Source organism: Strix aluco, chromosome 8 (assembly GCF_031877795.1).
Source record: "Strix aluco isolate bStrAlu1 chromosome 8, bStrAlu1.hap1, whole genome shotgun sequence".
Classification (NCBI taxonomy): Eukaryota; Metazoa; Chordata; class Aves; order Strigiformes; family Strigidae; genus Strix; species Strix aluco.
In genome coordinates this window covers 8,876,767-8,891,823 of record NC_133938.1, presented here as the reverse complement: position 1 = coordinate 8,891,823, position 15,057 = coordinate 8,876,767, and the positions used below count along the sequence as shown (strand labels likewise).

Here is a 15,057-nt window from a genome sequence, read left to right as displayed (position 1 = left end):
CCCAAAGCTATGGGAAGCTTACTGTACTCCAGATTCAGAAGCCATTTCCTTCTTGCTGGAAGAAGTGCCCCATGGGCCAGACCCTTGGCTTGATGAAATCAATGGGAACTTTACCCCCAATTTCAGCAACTGCAGGATCAACCTTCAAGCACAATGCAACAGAAACAACAGCAAATTCAAAGCACTGCTCACCACTGTAACTGTGCTAACATGTGCCTCAGAAGATGAACTCTTTTTTTCTCTTTTTTTTTTTTCTTTTCTTTTCTTTAGATGAATGCCATAGGCTCTTTTTCAGTAACTCTGTTCTCCCTCTGGAGGGGAGAGATTTATCTGCTTTGAAAGAATCCTACTAAGATCAAATCCAATGCCACAAAGGGCAGATTTCTAAAAAAGTATTTCAACTACTCTAGTATGTCAATAAAGGAATAATGAAAAAAAGGCATAAATAAGGAAAACTGAAAAAAACAACCCTCCAACACTCTAAAAACATTATGAGTTCACATTTCTGGCATCTGAGCTGGCTGAAGCCTCAGTAAGTAGGCAAACAAAGAAAAACCCAAATTACAACAAGAAACTTAGAGATACTAATATCTGTAAAGACAAAGAAAACTTAAGCAACAGAAGTGCCAAGAAGCTGACAGGTGAAATAAAGGTGCAGGAAAAGCTGCATCCAAATACTAAAGTACGTGCCCTATCCCACAGACCTTAAGTGGAAAAAAAAGCAGGTAAACAAAACTCTCACAGCAATATATGCTAAGCTTTCATTGCACAAATATACACAAAATATACAAGCAAGTGACATGTTAAATGTCTTAGGCAAGAAAAGCTATCTGAACCAAATACCTGTCAAACTGCTAAGATTATACTATTTTTCACATACATTTTGTCCTCAACAATTATGTCGAATTCATCTTCAAGAATGACAGACCCTTGTGCAGTCACTCTTATAACACAGATCTGAAAATGCAGTATTTGATGCTATGCCATCAGTAATTCCACTGTATGCCAAAACTGAAATGGACATTTCCTCCTTAAAGTTTCTCAGATTATGGCACCAAATGCATACATATCCTAAGAAACAGGATCTGCATAGGCAATTCTGAAGGACACAGTTTTGTAAAAGAAATATAATGTTCATTTAATGATAACGACAAGAGCTATAAAAGCAGGCCTCGGTAGATGAGTGGACAATGTGTTAAACGTGCTGAAGTCTGAAAACTACCAGTCAGGTTCTGGCAAACTGTAGCTAGAGGGTATTTCACCAACTTTATAAAAGTAGCACTACATCAGCTCAATTCAGTGGCAATGCTCCTACCAGATTCAAGGGAGCTTATTTTCATTCCAGGACTCATAATTATCTACTGGACTCCAATTCAACCAAAACAGGGAAGTTTCTCTGCAATATGACTACAGCACATTAAAAACATTAAAGGCCTTCTAGGAAAAAGTATTTCTGTTAAACAGACTAATGAAGCTTTATAATGTGGGTTACTGACTTTGGTCTATATTTGGTGGATTTTTGTATGTCACCAGTTGAGGACTATGCCAATTTACTTGTGCATGTATATTTAATAGTTATATTCCTTGTGTTGCACAGCACTCAATGTTCTCATCACTGAAGATAATTTTCTATGCTGTTCATATTTGTGTAATTTCATAATTTTCCTCAGCATATTAGCATACCTTTATGAAAACTGAGGAAGTTTGTATAAGTTGCCACCATGCAAAACCCCAAAGATCATGAAAATTCCACAAGAAAATCACCTGATGGACATTTACAAATTATTCATGCTATATTTAATTTAAAATACCTTTCCATTCTCGAGAATATACTTGTCCATTACTGGAACAGGGGCAGGATAGTACGTTGATGTATTTGCTTCCTCACTGAAGGTCTTCTGTACCTCAGGTTCAGGCTCAATTGATTCTGGTTTTACTTTTTCAAGCTCAATGGCAGGTCCTAGACAGTTAAGAAAAGAGAGCTGTCTGCTATCCCAGAGAATATGAAATCAATCACTTCATCACCCATGGTTAGCATAAAATAACACATTAGTCATGTTCATTTTAAAGTTAGAGTCTAAAGCAAAATCCTACTTCTGAATGTCAATAAATAAAAGCAGGAAATAACTCTGCTTTATAAACATTAAAATGTTTAATTTTAAATGTTTAATTTTATTCTTAAAGCATACGAACAATTACAGATATGGGTAAGATTGCTTCAATGCACGCTATGGAAGTTATGTTAAAATGACACTGAAATTATAAACCAAAAGCAACAATAGTAATCCTTCAAATAAGAATTACTATATAGTTGCATAGAAACCTGCATAATTTACTGTGATAATTACATAAATTATCCATATAGAATTACAAATTCTATAGAAATCTGAAATCTCTTTAGATGTAACAGAGGTATATTAAAATAGTGATGATCTACAGAAATGCTATAAAGGAAACAGGCTTAGGCTACTTATGCTAAAGTATCATGCATAGAGTATCCAAGGTTAAAAAAACAAACTACTTAAATTAGAATTTTGATTGTCCAATCCATCCAACACACTGATTTTTTATTTTTAATGTAATCAACAAAAATTAAGCAGATTAAACAAGAGAATACTACTAAGGATATGTTTGAGGTTTCAAAAGAGGATAATTTTGTCAGTCATCAACTTTTCTTTTCCAGACCAAATTTATAAAGTGTTCCTAAAAAGACAAAACAAAATAATTTGTGTACTGGATTTCATTATTCCATTCATTGCAGCGGTTACACCAGAAGTCTAGGAACAGGCTACGGCCCCAAGCCTATCATTGTCTCTTGATGTCTGTCTCTAGGATCACGAGAAGCTCCAGCAGTCACTGAAGTTCCACGCAGGGATGGTGGTTCATTAACACAGCAAGGCTGCCACCTTAGACCCTGGACACCACAGTCATCAGCCACTTCCAAGAACTATAAGGATAAACTCACCCACTTGTAAGAACTATATTGCACCAGGCTGGTGCTGAGAGCGCTGCAGCACTCTGTAGCCCAACCTTGACATCTTCAACAAACGACAATTCAATAATCAGGTCACCGTCACGGTTCAGCATCCCTCCTCAGTGTTTGTGCACACAGACCAAGCCCTGAATTGATCTAGCTCTGCAAGTCAAGCTGGTACCAGAACTCACGTCTTGAGCCATGTATCTTAAATAGTTCCTGTACCTGGAACAAGCAAAGCATTCATTCCTCCTACTTTGTGCAGTTTCAGTTAGAGATTATTATACAGTGATATCAACATTTCCTCCATTGTCAGCATTTGACATTTATCCTATGGCTTATTCTACACCTACATAGCTAGCTAAATGCTCTCAGCTGACCGCCACTTGACGCTCAGCAACAGCTAGAAGTTGTCTCAGCAGCTCACACAATCCTATACCGCAGTGCCACCAACAAAAACATCTTAAGAACCATATGCAATGCAAGCATGGTGCAAACAGAGGAATCACAAACAACATACCATTTGCATTATAATTTCATAGTAATCTTAATAAGCACCTCTACTACATGCATATACAATGGTACAGACGAGAGAAACTAAACTTTCTAAACTTGAGACTGCTAAACTGATTCAGATTGGGGGTAAGACGCCCAAAGCCTGCACACATCTCAGTGGAGGCATACCTGAGTAAGCAGATGCAGTTACATAATTGTCTGTGTGAACTCAAAGTAACATCTAAAAGATCACTTCTTAAGAACACATTCTTTAACAAAGTGCTGGTTTGTGTTTTCTTATACTTTGAAAGTCACTTTGAGGAAGATACCTAAGTAAAACCACCTTCTTCCTAGAATCTCTGGGAATTAATCTCAGTTGAAGCACTTACTATTTGTAAGTTACTATTTGTAAGTTTTTTACTGTTTTGTTTATAGCCGTTCATTGACACAGCTATGATTTGGTTTCTGCAATTCCCCAAGAAAAACAGCTGATTAAAGTCCACAATAACCATAGCTCTTAACAGGTCAGAAAAACCTCTATTGCAACTCATGCTTTACTACTCGTTTAGAAGTCACCAACAGAAAGCCTGTAAAATGTCTTCTTTTATACTCTACCATATTTTTTTCTTTCCAAACAGAAATCTACTTCTAAGTGGTCTTCACAACTACTAAAGACTACATATTCAACTTGGCACGCTGTGAATTAGACATGCAACCACATGACTGCCTTACTACTAACAGGAGTTGTGTGCCCAATTTACCACACATCACATTAAAAAGGTTCCTCCTCTCTCTGTATCTCTCATGCTCCATGTCTTACTTTAAAGATGATGAATGGGACATACAAGAATATATGCCACTATCTAAAGGCTTAACAGGGATAGTACTTATGTAATAAGGATCATAAAAAAATAAAGACAATTCTCCAGAATGCAAAAGGGAAACAAATGTTTTATTGCAAGATCTTTCTCCTGCTGACTGTAAAGTTTCCATAATATCTGAGAGGCCAGCAACTTCAAATGCAGGATGAAGAGGTAGTAGACTTCCCTTCATCACCTCTTTTCCTCAAAAATGTGTATAAGGCTACATGCTACTCAAACTTAGTAAATAAACCACAACAAATTAACTGATAAAGTGGTCAATATGTATTTGTAAGCAAGCAAACTGTTTCTCCACATGGTCTACCAGAATTTGAATGAAAACAACAGGAGTCTGAGAAGTGGCAATATTATCTATATGGTACTTCCTGTATTTGTACTTGATAGAAACCTTGGACTTCTTTTTTTTACATCAAAAAGCCAAACAAATCTAGAAAAGATGAATAATAGTAATTCCTTACATGTGGTAAGACACAAATACCATTTCATTCTCCCTATCCTGGTGTCAGTCCCAAGACACTGTAAAGTGGATCACTGAAATTAAACTGGGATTGAAAATAATGACTTGGGGGCTGTGTGTGCACTGATGAATGAATGTTTATGAATGAAAGTGAATATACTCCCTGACTTTAGAGCAACACTAATTCTTTGCAGTACAACATGAAAATGCAGTATTTATCAGGAAGCAAACACCCAAACATTATCCATGATACAACTTCACTACTTCTGGCCATATACAACCATAGTAAACTGCACAGATCTTACCCTGGAGACAGCTATTTTTTTACTGAAATTCTTATCTTTTGCAATCCAAGGACTACTTAAAGTTAGCCCTACAAGGAAGAGTCTGTGATTTAATCCTCTAAATCACCTTACTCTGTTGATAAAAACAGGGCAAATGAGTGTGTTTTCAGGTGCAACAGAACAAAGATAAACTGCAAAGGCCTATGATCGCGGGGCTTCCTGATCCCAAAGCTGGCAAGGGAAAAGAGGCCTTGGCAGCACAATTCTTCTAGGAGCTCAGATGAGGGATACCATAACCTCTTCCACAACAGTCATGACAATCCCCCACTGCTTTGGTCCCTAGTGCCCTGGTCAAATGCCTGTCTCCTCCAGGAAGGGATCTGTGGGGCAACAGCATATGAAAACCATAAAGAAGCTTCAGTATATCTGCATGGATCAGTAATGATTTCACTACTGTCACTTGCCACATCTGCTTTCAAGGCTCCTTTAAAACAAAGAGCAATTCAGTGTCACCATGTGGAAGATTAAGAACCTCACTCTTCCCACAAGAGTGGCTCAAGTTCAGTAGCAGAGATGAAGGCCTAGGTCTAAAGTAGAATACATTGACTGCTAGATGCTCACTGAAATCAACATATTGATGGGAAATTAGGAGACTGAATACTTGACTGAATGTTAGCTCAAGAGGCTGTTCTATATTTGATCTGCAAGTTTAAAATGGCAACAGGCACGCGTTTCCCACAGCTGCAATTCATCAGCACAAAACAGCTGTCATCTCATGCAAAGAAATCAGAAGTCTCTAAGGTGAAACAGAAATGCAATTAGTTTGCATTAAGTCCAGCCTGCTAGAAGTGCAGCGTAACATAAATTACATGTCATTTGAAACTCTAGGCTTAAGAGATTGCTGCAACAACCGAAGATGAATTCAGGATGTAATCTATTTTCTGAACAATTTTCACAGATTATTCGCATATCCAAACATACCTCATTTATGAGCTGGAAAAGTAAAGAAGACTAAAGAAGTCTTTACATATCTATTTCTTGATTAAAAGTAGCACTTTTTCATACTGTCATCAGACTCTCTAATTTATAATTTGCTGAAGATGTCTCCCTTTCTAATCACTCACAAATTTTGTATTGATCTTTCTAGAATCTGGTTGTTTCTCTACTGTGAATGAGGCTACAAGGAAAGGCAAGAGTTATCAGCTGTTAACACACTGAATCTTAGGAAACACACACCCTGCGAAGGACACAGTCCGCATGGCCAAATTGTACCTCTGTCATTCACTAAAAGTTCCATGCAAGTAATAACAACAAAGACTTTTTTGGAAGTTAAATTCGTATTTGTCCATGTATGTGATTAAAAGAACTTGTCTTCAATGTAATCAAGATTTATTTTCAGTTGTAAAACAGGTGCCAGACTGATACAATTGGAAATTCAAGCCCAGTATTTAGAGAAGATGCAGCATTTTTCTAAGAGGTTTTGTTTTCTGGTGGTTTTTTCTTTTTCTTCCAAGTTTTCTTGATTCGGCTCAAGTAAAAAACACATCCCTTCTTTCTTAAAGCAAAAGAAATGAGACAGAATTCAGAAGCTGTCTTCATTTCATTGCTGGTCTCACCACTCAAATTGCTGTCAAGTCTACCAACTAAATTGGTATTTTACGCTGTTCAGCTCCATTGCCTGCTAACATCTGGCTGGTGCTCCATTCACATAAATTCCAGCTAACTACTTGCAGATGAAGAAACATCTTTCCATCCAAGGAAAATTTTAGAAAGCTCTGTGGAATCTACTGCCAACCACATTGCGTTTTTCAGACTGTGGAAACCTTGCCTATGTAGTTTTATTAAAAAAGTTAACTAGAATGTTTATAGTAAGTAATGACATTTTAATTATGCACAGTGTAACAATGATGAGCATTCACAATCAAACACCCAGTTTAAATCATCAGATGCTACTTTGAGAACCTGGCTCCAAACTTGTACGCACACCTTAACACATGCTACAGCACAGGCACATGCTCTCTCAGGTTCAGGTTTGTACGTGAATGTAACTCAGACCCACATGCAAATTGCATGCACTCGTTCAAGTCAAGTAGAAGAGCCAATATCCAATTTACATGCAGAAATTAAGTTTCCAGATACACAAAGGCAGACATAAGAAACAGCATGCTAAGTTTGGATGCACAAATTTTAACCAAGTTTCAGTCACCGAGCAAATCTTCCAACACAGCAGTACCACATTCTAATAGCAAATAAATATAAAATTAGTAAAATATTTGAAGGTATTCCAAGGGTACCATCTTCAATGAAAAGGATGAACTTTTTATTTTGTCTTTTTTCCCATTTATTCCAACATATTGATTAAATAATTCTTATAAACCAAAACAAATGAGCAATTGACTCAAGATATTTAAAATTTAAATCCAAATTACACAAACCTGCATTTTGTAACAAATTTTGATAAACGGGACACTAATATAAAAAGATTTTTAATTAGTCTTTAACAATCCATTATTTTTCAAATAGCATGGCTGTTTAAAGCCACTGCTAAGAAGACCAGTAATATATCACATTCTGATGAACTACTAATGGGAAGAGGGGGCAAAAACCGGAAGGCAACACAGTCACTTACATAACAATAACCAAAATCCCTAACTGAAAAGAATAAAGTAGCTTTAGCCCAAATACTTATTCCACTGCCTCTTCTTTCTTTTTTTTTTTTCTTTTTAAACTGGAACATATTGGTATATTTTGCAGATGACGCTTTATTATCTTTTTCAGCATATACTGGAAGGTCAGAGACTCTTTAAAATACAGCTGCTTAAAATGGAACTCTGATTCAACCATACCAGCACAAAGACCTCTACTATCATTAAAGAAAAACCCAGACGTACATAGCATACAAATTCGACACATATTGTACAGCCATAGCAGAAAACCCTTTTAACATTCAATGTCCAGTTTAACAACCACTGCTATTCTTCAAATACGTTTCCATTACTATTGATCACACTTGCAAAATTCATTAAAACTAGTCCCATTTAAGTCCAGCACTTACCACTACCTAGTCTTAGAAGCAGTACATCCTGGAGTCTCCTGTTCAAGTCTCTGAGCTCTTTCATTTCTGACACGAGTGCCCCATACTCCTTTAACTTCTTTGCCTGTTGCACAAGCTGTCTCCGCGTTCTCTCAAGCTCCTGTTGGATGTGTCTCATTTCTTCTTGTTGCTGTTGGTAACTCCTCAGCAATTCTTCATACAGAATCCGAGGAACTACAGCATCGTCCATGTTGTTCATGCCTTCCGAAGTCTCCATAAAAGCCTCCTCAGGGCTGGAAGTATTACTGAGACTCATCCCATTCTGTTTTTCAAGGCGAGCAACAACTGCTTCAATGCTTTTGTGTGTACCTTCACTTTGTTTCCTCCCATCTTGTCTCTGCATGTTACAATAAAAAAAATAAATAAATTAGGAGAGCAGTAAGATTCAATAAAATTAAAATTCTACAGACTTGGGACCTGTTAATATTCTTGTTTTCCAAAAAAAAAAAAAAGCAAAAGTCTGCCTGCAAAAACGTTTTGCCTAACAGATTCTTGTGGATATACATCATAACCATCATGCACACATAATTCAGCTAAATGCATATACAGACTTCTGAGGCAGTTAAAGGCCTTTCTTTCTGCATTTGTGCAACAAAAGCTCAGTGCATATAGGTCACTTGATTCCATATATAAAGATAATTAATTTCTTTTTTAAAAAAAAGCGGATCTGGATCTCTTTTCCTTTAAAGTTTAACCCTAACATTTATATTTCTGACAGCAATTGATTTTCTGATAAGAGAAAGACTCAACTATGGGCTACGTTAATCACCTGTAACTACATCAGAGATGAAAGCAGCATACTATACAAAGCTGTTTTGTGAACAGAGGGGTTGTCCTTCCCACACTTTGGGAGACAAAACCTTCTCTGACTATTCCTCTAGCACATTCACCTAACTGCCTGATGCAAATGACTGAATTAACACTATCAGCAAACACTGAAAGGGAATTGAAAACACAGAAATTGGAGACAGAATATATCATCCAGCCTCATCTCCCTCATCAACTGGTTCCTTCTATATTAGTACTGCACTGCAGAAGCTTCGTGTCCTTTGAACTCTCAGCAGAAATTTACCTTCAGTCATCTGAACAAACCCTACAAATTAAAGCACACCTCTTTTCTGGGGCCTGGATAGTGGTATGTGACAGTACAGGTAAAAGTCATTAAGTTTTATTGGCCAAATATGGAAAAAGCATTTGAACTTCCAAGCAACTGCAAGGAAAGCAAATGTAGCTCATAGGTTAGAGACAAGAAGCTGACACTATCAATTCCCATACCACAATATCCATGAGTAATGTGGCAGAAAATGAGATTATTTGATGTTACGCCTGCTCCACGCATGCTCAAAAAAAAGGCAAAAAGCTGGCCACCATAAAGAAATGTACTAGTATCATTCCTGCAGCTGCAGAACACATGAAGCCACAGAGCAGTATTTTATTCTGAATGTTGGCAGACTTTTAAAGAAATCATTTGATATAAAAAAATAAATATATTTACATAGTGGGTTTCTGGCATCTGGACCTAAAAAGGCAACTGGCAGTTATAGTGGAGGGATGCGGTCCTGTCAATTTGTCTTCTCACTCTCTGCTGTAGTTGGGAAGTCCCAGAGCACCCCTTCCAATTGCAAACAAGCAGCGCGCAACAGGTCACAAGTGCCACCGAGAACAGCTGCTTGACATTCACGTAACTGGTGACTTTTAAAGCGTTGTGGGCCAAAGTGGAAGAGCATTGTTCCAAAAAATCTCAAATGGCAATTAAACTGTGCAGACCGTATAAACAGGAAAACGTTCGATTGCACATAAATTAGGTTTTGAAAAACCCGTACCCCACCCCCATACACAATTTGACCCAATTTCACCAAACAGTGTTTTAAGGGGATCAAAAGCAGGCCTGGAATTCTTAAGCTATGACATCTGTATATGCCCCAAGCACTTCCAAAAAAAAAAAAAAAAAAAAAGAGAAAAACAAAGAAAGGAAAGGAAAAAAAAAGAAAAAAAAGGAAAGACTTCAGTACCTTACTGTGTCTAAGCTCCACATCTTCTTCCCCATAATCTGTAACCTCCCCAGCTTCTTCTACGTGATTGAGAGAGAGTTTGGGGATTTTAATTTTCTTCTGCATCACACTGTTCTCAAGGTCAGTTTTGTCCTCTAAAACGTATATTAGAAATAAAATTGTTACATTAATCAGTGTTCTTACTTCCAAATACTACATGACTTAGGCAAGACCAATTTAAAAGAAAAACCAAAAACCTCCCATACTTCAATCCCCTCATAATACTATGATCAAATAAATCCATGGCGTAACTCAACTGATGCCCACTGACAATTCTAGGGGTTTCAACAGGGGATCAATCTGGCCAAACACAAGAATAAATATTGTAAAATGCCAAGCTAAATTCAAGTGAGTGATCAAAAGTGTCAGTGAGTAGCTTGTACTATCACTAAAATAAGAGTTAAAGATGCTGTAAATAAAACAACTTCTTAAAAACCATCTGTATTGCTTTAAATTTTGTTTACCAACACTATTTTAATATTCATAATCTGTTGCTGCAGCTCAAACTCTGCTTAGGTCTAAAGTGAAAATAAACTTGGTAATTCATCCTATATCTAACCATCATCTGTCAGCAGTACAAATCTATTTGCACACACAGCAGATTCTGCTGTTCTGCACAGTGCAGGGCTAGAAAAGGGGATGCTGTAGGGCAGGTTGAAAGGGCATTACAGGAAAGTTGCGTACGGACCAAATCTGTAACAAAATTACCATACGACCCCTATTTCTTTAGTTAATGGTACTAATCCTTTTCCTTTAGATACACAAAGCCAATAAATGCTTCTATTAATCTTTGAATCTCATTAAGAAAATGAATTAAAACATTTTCAAGTCTGAAACATTCTAACATATCTCAAAATAAAGTAGTTCAAAACATTATTCTGAAAATAAGTTTGAAATATTTTAGTATTCCTGAAAAGGTGCAGAGGGGACAGGGTATCAAGAGTATAGACTCCCCAAACGTGCCTTGAAATTGTAAAATTCCTGCAGAGCAAACAAGGTCTTAAAAGACTCCCAAGCCTGGCTACCTGTTCAAGACATTGACAAGGAGAAATGCTTTAAAGTCAGAAGCATATTTGTACACTGAAAACTTATGAGTAAGAAAACATTTTAAGTCTTCTTACCCACCTGCAAACTGTATTTCACAAAGTGTCCCATGAATATTTTTGAAAGTGCCAATGAGGATGGCATTTGTGAGTGCTTAGTTGCATTGACTTTTGCTTTCTCAAATTAGCATCTCTCCACAGGACCTCAAAATGGTTAGTGTTGACAGTGTAGGAAAAGGAAACAAAGGTAAATCACTGTTTAATGAGGAGCAAAGCATTCATTAGAAATGAATTACACAGATGAATGCAATTCATTTTGTTACAGATAGAAATGGATCTCTTGTAGGCAAATGGTGATATTGAAGCCTAAGGCTATGTAAAGAGAATAGGCACAGAACATGCAGAATAAGACATTAGACAACCTGAAATGAAATGCAGATGGTAGCAATAAATACTAAGACAGATGCAAAAAGAAACAGATAAACAACAAAAAACAGCTAGGCTTATTTTAGATCATTCTCCATTCCCCAGAGCATCACGGATGCTTATCCCAGTAAAACAAAAAGGCAATCCAACTGTTTCAGTTTTGAAAAATAACTCCCTACGTTTTCATTTATCTAGAAAACATAGGTTCATCAGAAAAGTGCAATAACCCAATTCTACTGTCAGAGAGCAGAGAAGAAAATAAGAGAGCCCTCCTTCGAAAAAAATACAAGTTTACAGACTAAAGGGCAAACAGATGGGTATTGGTAACTTCTTGGAAGGACAGAAATTTAAGAACAAGTAAATCCATATTGAATGAAAAAAAAAAACCCACACACCAATGACTTTTTCTGTGACTATATATTTTGAGGTATCTGATAGATTGAGGAATCCTTTGCTAAAATATGTTCTCACAATTCCTTAGAGGAAGAGCAGCACATGCATGCTGCAGAGCCAGCTTCTCTAGACTGCTCTGCCAAAATCATCTTCCAAAGAACGTGCAGATGAACTCCTTCTACATTTCAAGAATGCAGATCAGTTTCTACGCTCCGAAATAACCCTTGGCCTCACAACAAGATGGACACAATCCAATTACTTCACAGTTAAAAAAATTGTCTGCTGGCAACTAGCTGAGGTCACCAGTAGCTAGAACCCCATACAAACTGGAAATGGACACTAGCTGCCCTTCCCATGGGCAGAGAAAAGCAAGTCTTGAAACACTCGTGGAAAGGGCTCAGAGAGGAGTAAGTGCGTGTGCAGACTACAGTGGAAGTCAGCAAATACTTTCCAATGAATACAACAACATTAAAATAAAAACAATTTGGAAGAACAGAAATATTTATCTTTTGATTTGGGGTTTTTATTTTTAAGTCCATTTATAAAGGATCAGTGCATAAAATGTGTTCTTAACAACAGAAATGAAAGAAAATACTTAGTTTGGGGTCAAACAATGCAAGTCATCTGAATTCTTCATTCTCTTCACTCCCCTCCCAATTTCTCAGTTTGCCTGTAAAATTTATGTTTGCAAAACTTCACTGGTGGACTGAAGGTCCTCATAAATGCTTAGTTTGTACATCACTGGTGTGTAACAATCAACACAGTTCTCTTTCATGTTTGACAAATCTCTTCATTTGACTTTTTGATTTTACTGCTTATCCTGTAAATGAACCAGTAAGTTGAAGAAAGGAACCCTTCTCCCCACACAAAATTTGAAGAAACAATGGTGACAATGAGTTTATATAAGTTAAAGCTCGGGAACTTTTAATTTAGTCAATGAGCAAATAATTTCACATTCCTCTGCCTTCCAACAACAATACATATAATATTTTCTTACATATGCTCTGGTCTTTGTAGGCCTATTTATACTTAACACAATTCATCCAGTATGTCAGATATGAAAAGGCCTTTTGTTTCACTTTTTTTTTTAAAAAAAGTGCATTTCTAACCTCTGTTGTCTTCTGCATTAGCTGCAGATAGAGCCAGAAAAATCTCATTCTGAATTTGAGGCTAATGCTCAAGTACTGGCTCTTGTTCTGTAAATATTAATGGAATTTGGGACGGGGCGGGAGGGAGAGAGGGGAGACGAGGGGGAGGGGTAGGAGAAACATGAAAGTGCATTTGGAGCAGTTCTTCTTAGGACTCTCTGTTGTTGTGCCAGCCTACAAAAGACAGGTACAAAAGAACAATCCAGCAAAAAAGCAAAACACGCATGACTTTGAGCCAGAAGTAAACCAGGATATGAACCAAACGGCTGGACAAGCAGCAGTTCAGTGCCCGAAGCTACAGAACATGCGAAGAGAGAGAAGGGCAGCCCTAGAAACATTGTTGCTCAGAGCCTTGTTTTGTAATGGCCCAAATAATTTCTCTGGACTTTGTCCCAGTCATTTAAACCTTGCTACAAGTTAAAAATTGTATCTTCCTTTAGGTGTCCACGGTGAGATTGTCATAAATTTGTATGTATTGTTTTTCCTATATATGGAATAAACGGTTCAGTGATACCAGCTACTGAGAACCAGCACTTAACACACCTAATTAGGTACTTGTAACAAAATATGCAGGGTAGAAGCACAATAAAAGAATGGACAGCATTGGTTCTTTCTGTTCTTTAAGAAGGGACTTTCTGGAAGACACATGTAAAATTAGGAAAAATTGCTTTTGGGCACACTAGCCATAATTCCAGACAGGGAACACTGTATTCTGTGATTTGATATACAGAATAAAGCATGCTGAAATAACTGTACTCCAGGAAAATGTCAGACTTGGAGACATCTTGCCAGTCAACTCCATAAGGTACTAAAGTATGGGGCTCAAGAGCCAGCACACATGATAGTATCTCTGCCCATACGGCCACATCCCAAAGTTGTTTGGGTAGTAAGAAGAAAATGAACTGCTGAAAAATTACAGAGTGGCTGGGAAGACACTTGGCCTCAGCAGTGCTGAAAGAAAGAAAAGCCAAAAAAGCAACCCTGCATTAGAGAATCTGTATCAACTAGCAAAGGATAAACTGCTCCTGGAATGTTTTCCTCAGTCAGGCCATCGTTTCAGTGTCAGGATGGGTTGATCCAGGCCAAAAGGTAATAGCTTTAAGTCTAGAGTGGCAGGGAACTGAGGCAGACAAAGCAACTTTAACAGGGCAGGAAGCAAGTTGGTTGAATTCAAGTAAAAACATGTTCACGCTTTAAAACTGAAAACCCTATTGTGGGATGTAGAATAAAATTATGGAAATCTCAGTCTCCTTAAAACATTCCTTACTTCCTAATTTAGAAGTAAGGACTGAACAAACTAAACCCTTCAAAAAATAGTTCAAATGCTGATTTTTTTTTTTTTCCACCTTTGGAGTAAAAGCTGGAAAAATAGAGGAAGAGAGCTCTGCACTCCAAATGGATGAGGGATGGCAGGTCTGGGATCAGTCCAAATAAGGGGCTTGGCAATGCTATAAATCTTACAGTAATAAAATGAAAGAACCTTGAGCAAAATTTGTCCTTCCCCTAAGCCTTCAAAAAAATTCCACCCCTTGTGAAAAACGATATACTGACAGATGAAAAAATTTACCATCACCCTTCCCATTTCCAGGCATATACCCAACACATATGGACACCACCTGTACAAGATTCCCCCCACACTGCTGCACTGAACTGCTCTACCACTGATTTAGCCAGGTTGCTTCTACAGAGCAGGTAACGTCACCTGCCGCGGCAGGTTGTGCATCAGTTACAGTTCATAAAGACACTTAAAAACCAAAGCAAAAAACCCACAACCCAAAGGCATACTTGGTGCTTCAAAGCGAATACACACA

At 37.4% G+C, this 15,057-nt stretch overlaps 1 protein-coding gene across 4 annotated transcripts in view; it reads right to left on the bottom strand.

Moving 5' to 3' along the window:
- The window catches only part of LOC141926403 (BEN domain-containing protein 5), a 971,122-nt gene that overhangs the window by 368,202 nt on the left and 587,863 nt on the right, over window positions 1-15,057 (bottom strand). The window contains exons 2-4 of one of the 4 annotated variants that reach the window (XM_074832079.1): window positions 10,198-10,331; window positions 8,153-8,522; window positions 1,812-1,960 (exon numbers count right to left, since the gene is read on the bottom strand). The exons of 1 other annotated variant lie outside the window; for it this stretch is intronic. In XM_074832079.1, the coding sequence (XP_074688180.1) occupies window positions 1,812-1,960; window positions 8,153-8,522; window positions 10,198-10,331 (653 nt within the window). Of the gene's footprint in view, window positions 1-1,811; window positions 1,961-8,146; window positions 8,523-10,197; window positions 10,332-15,057 lie in introns of all 4 variants that reach the window. 2 more of the 4 variants (XM_074832078.1, XM_074832080.1) reach the window with 2 other exon arrangements.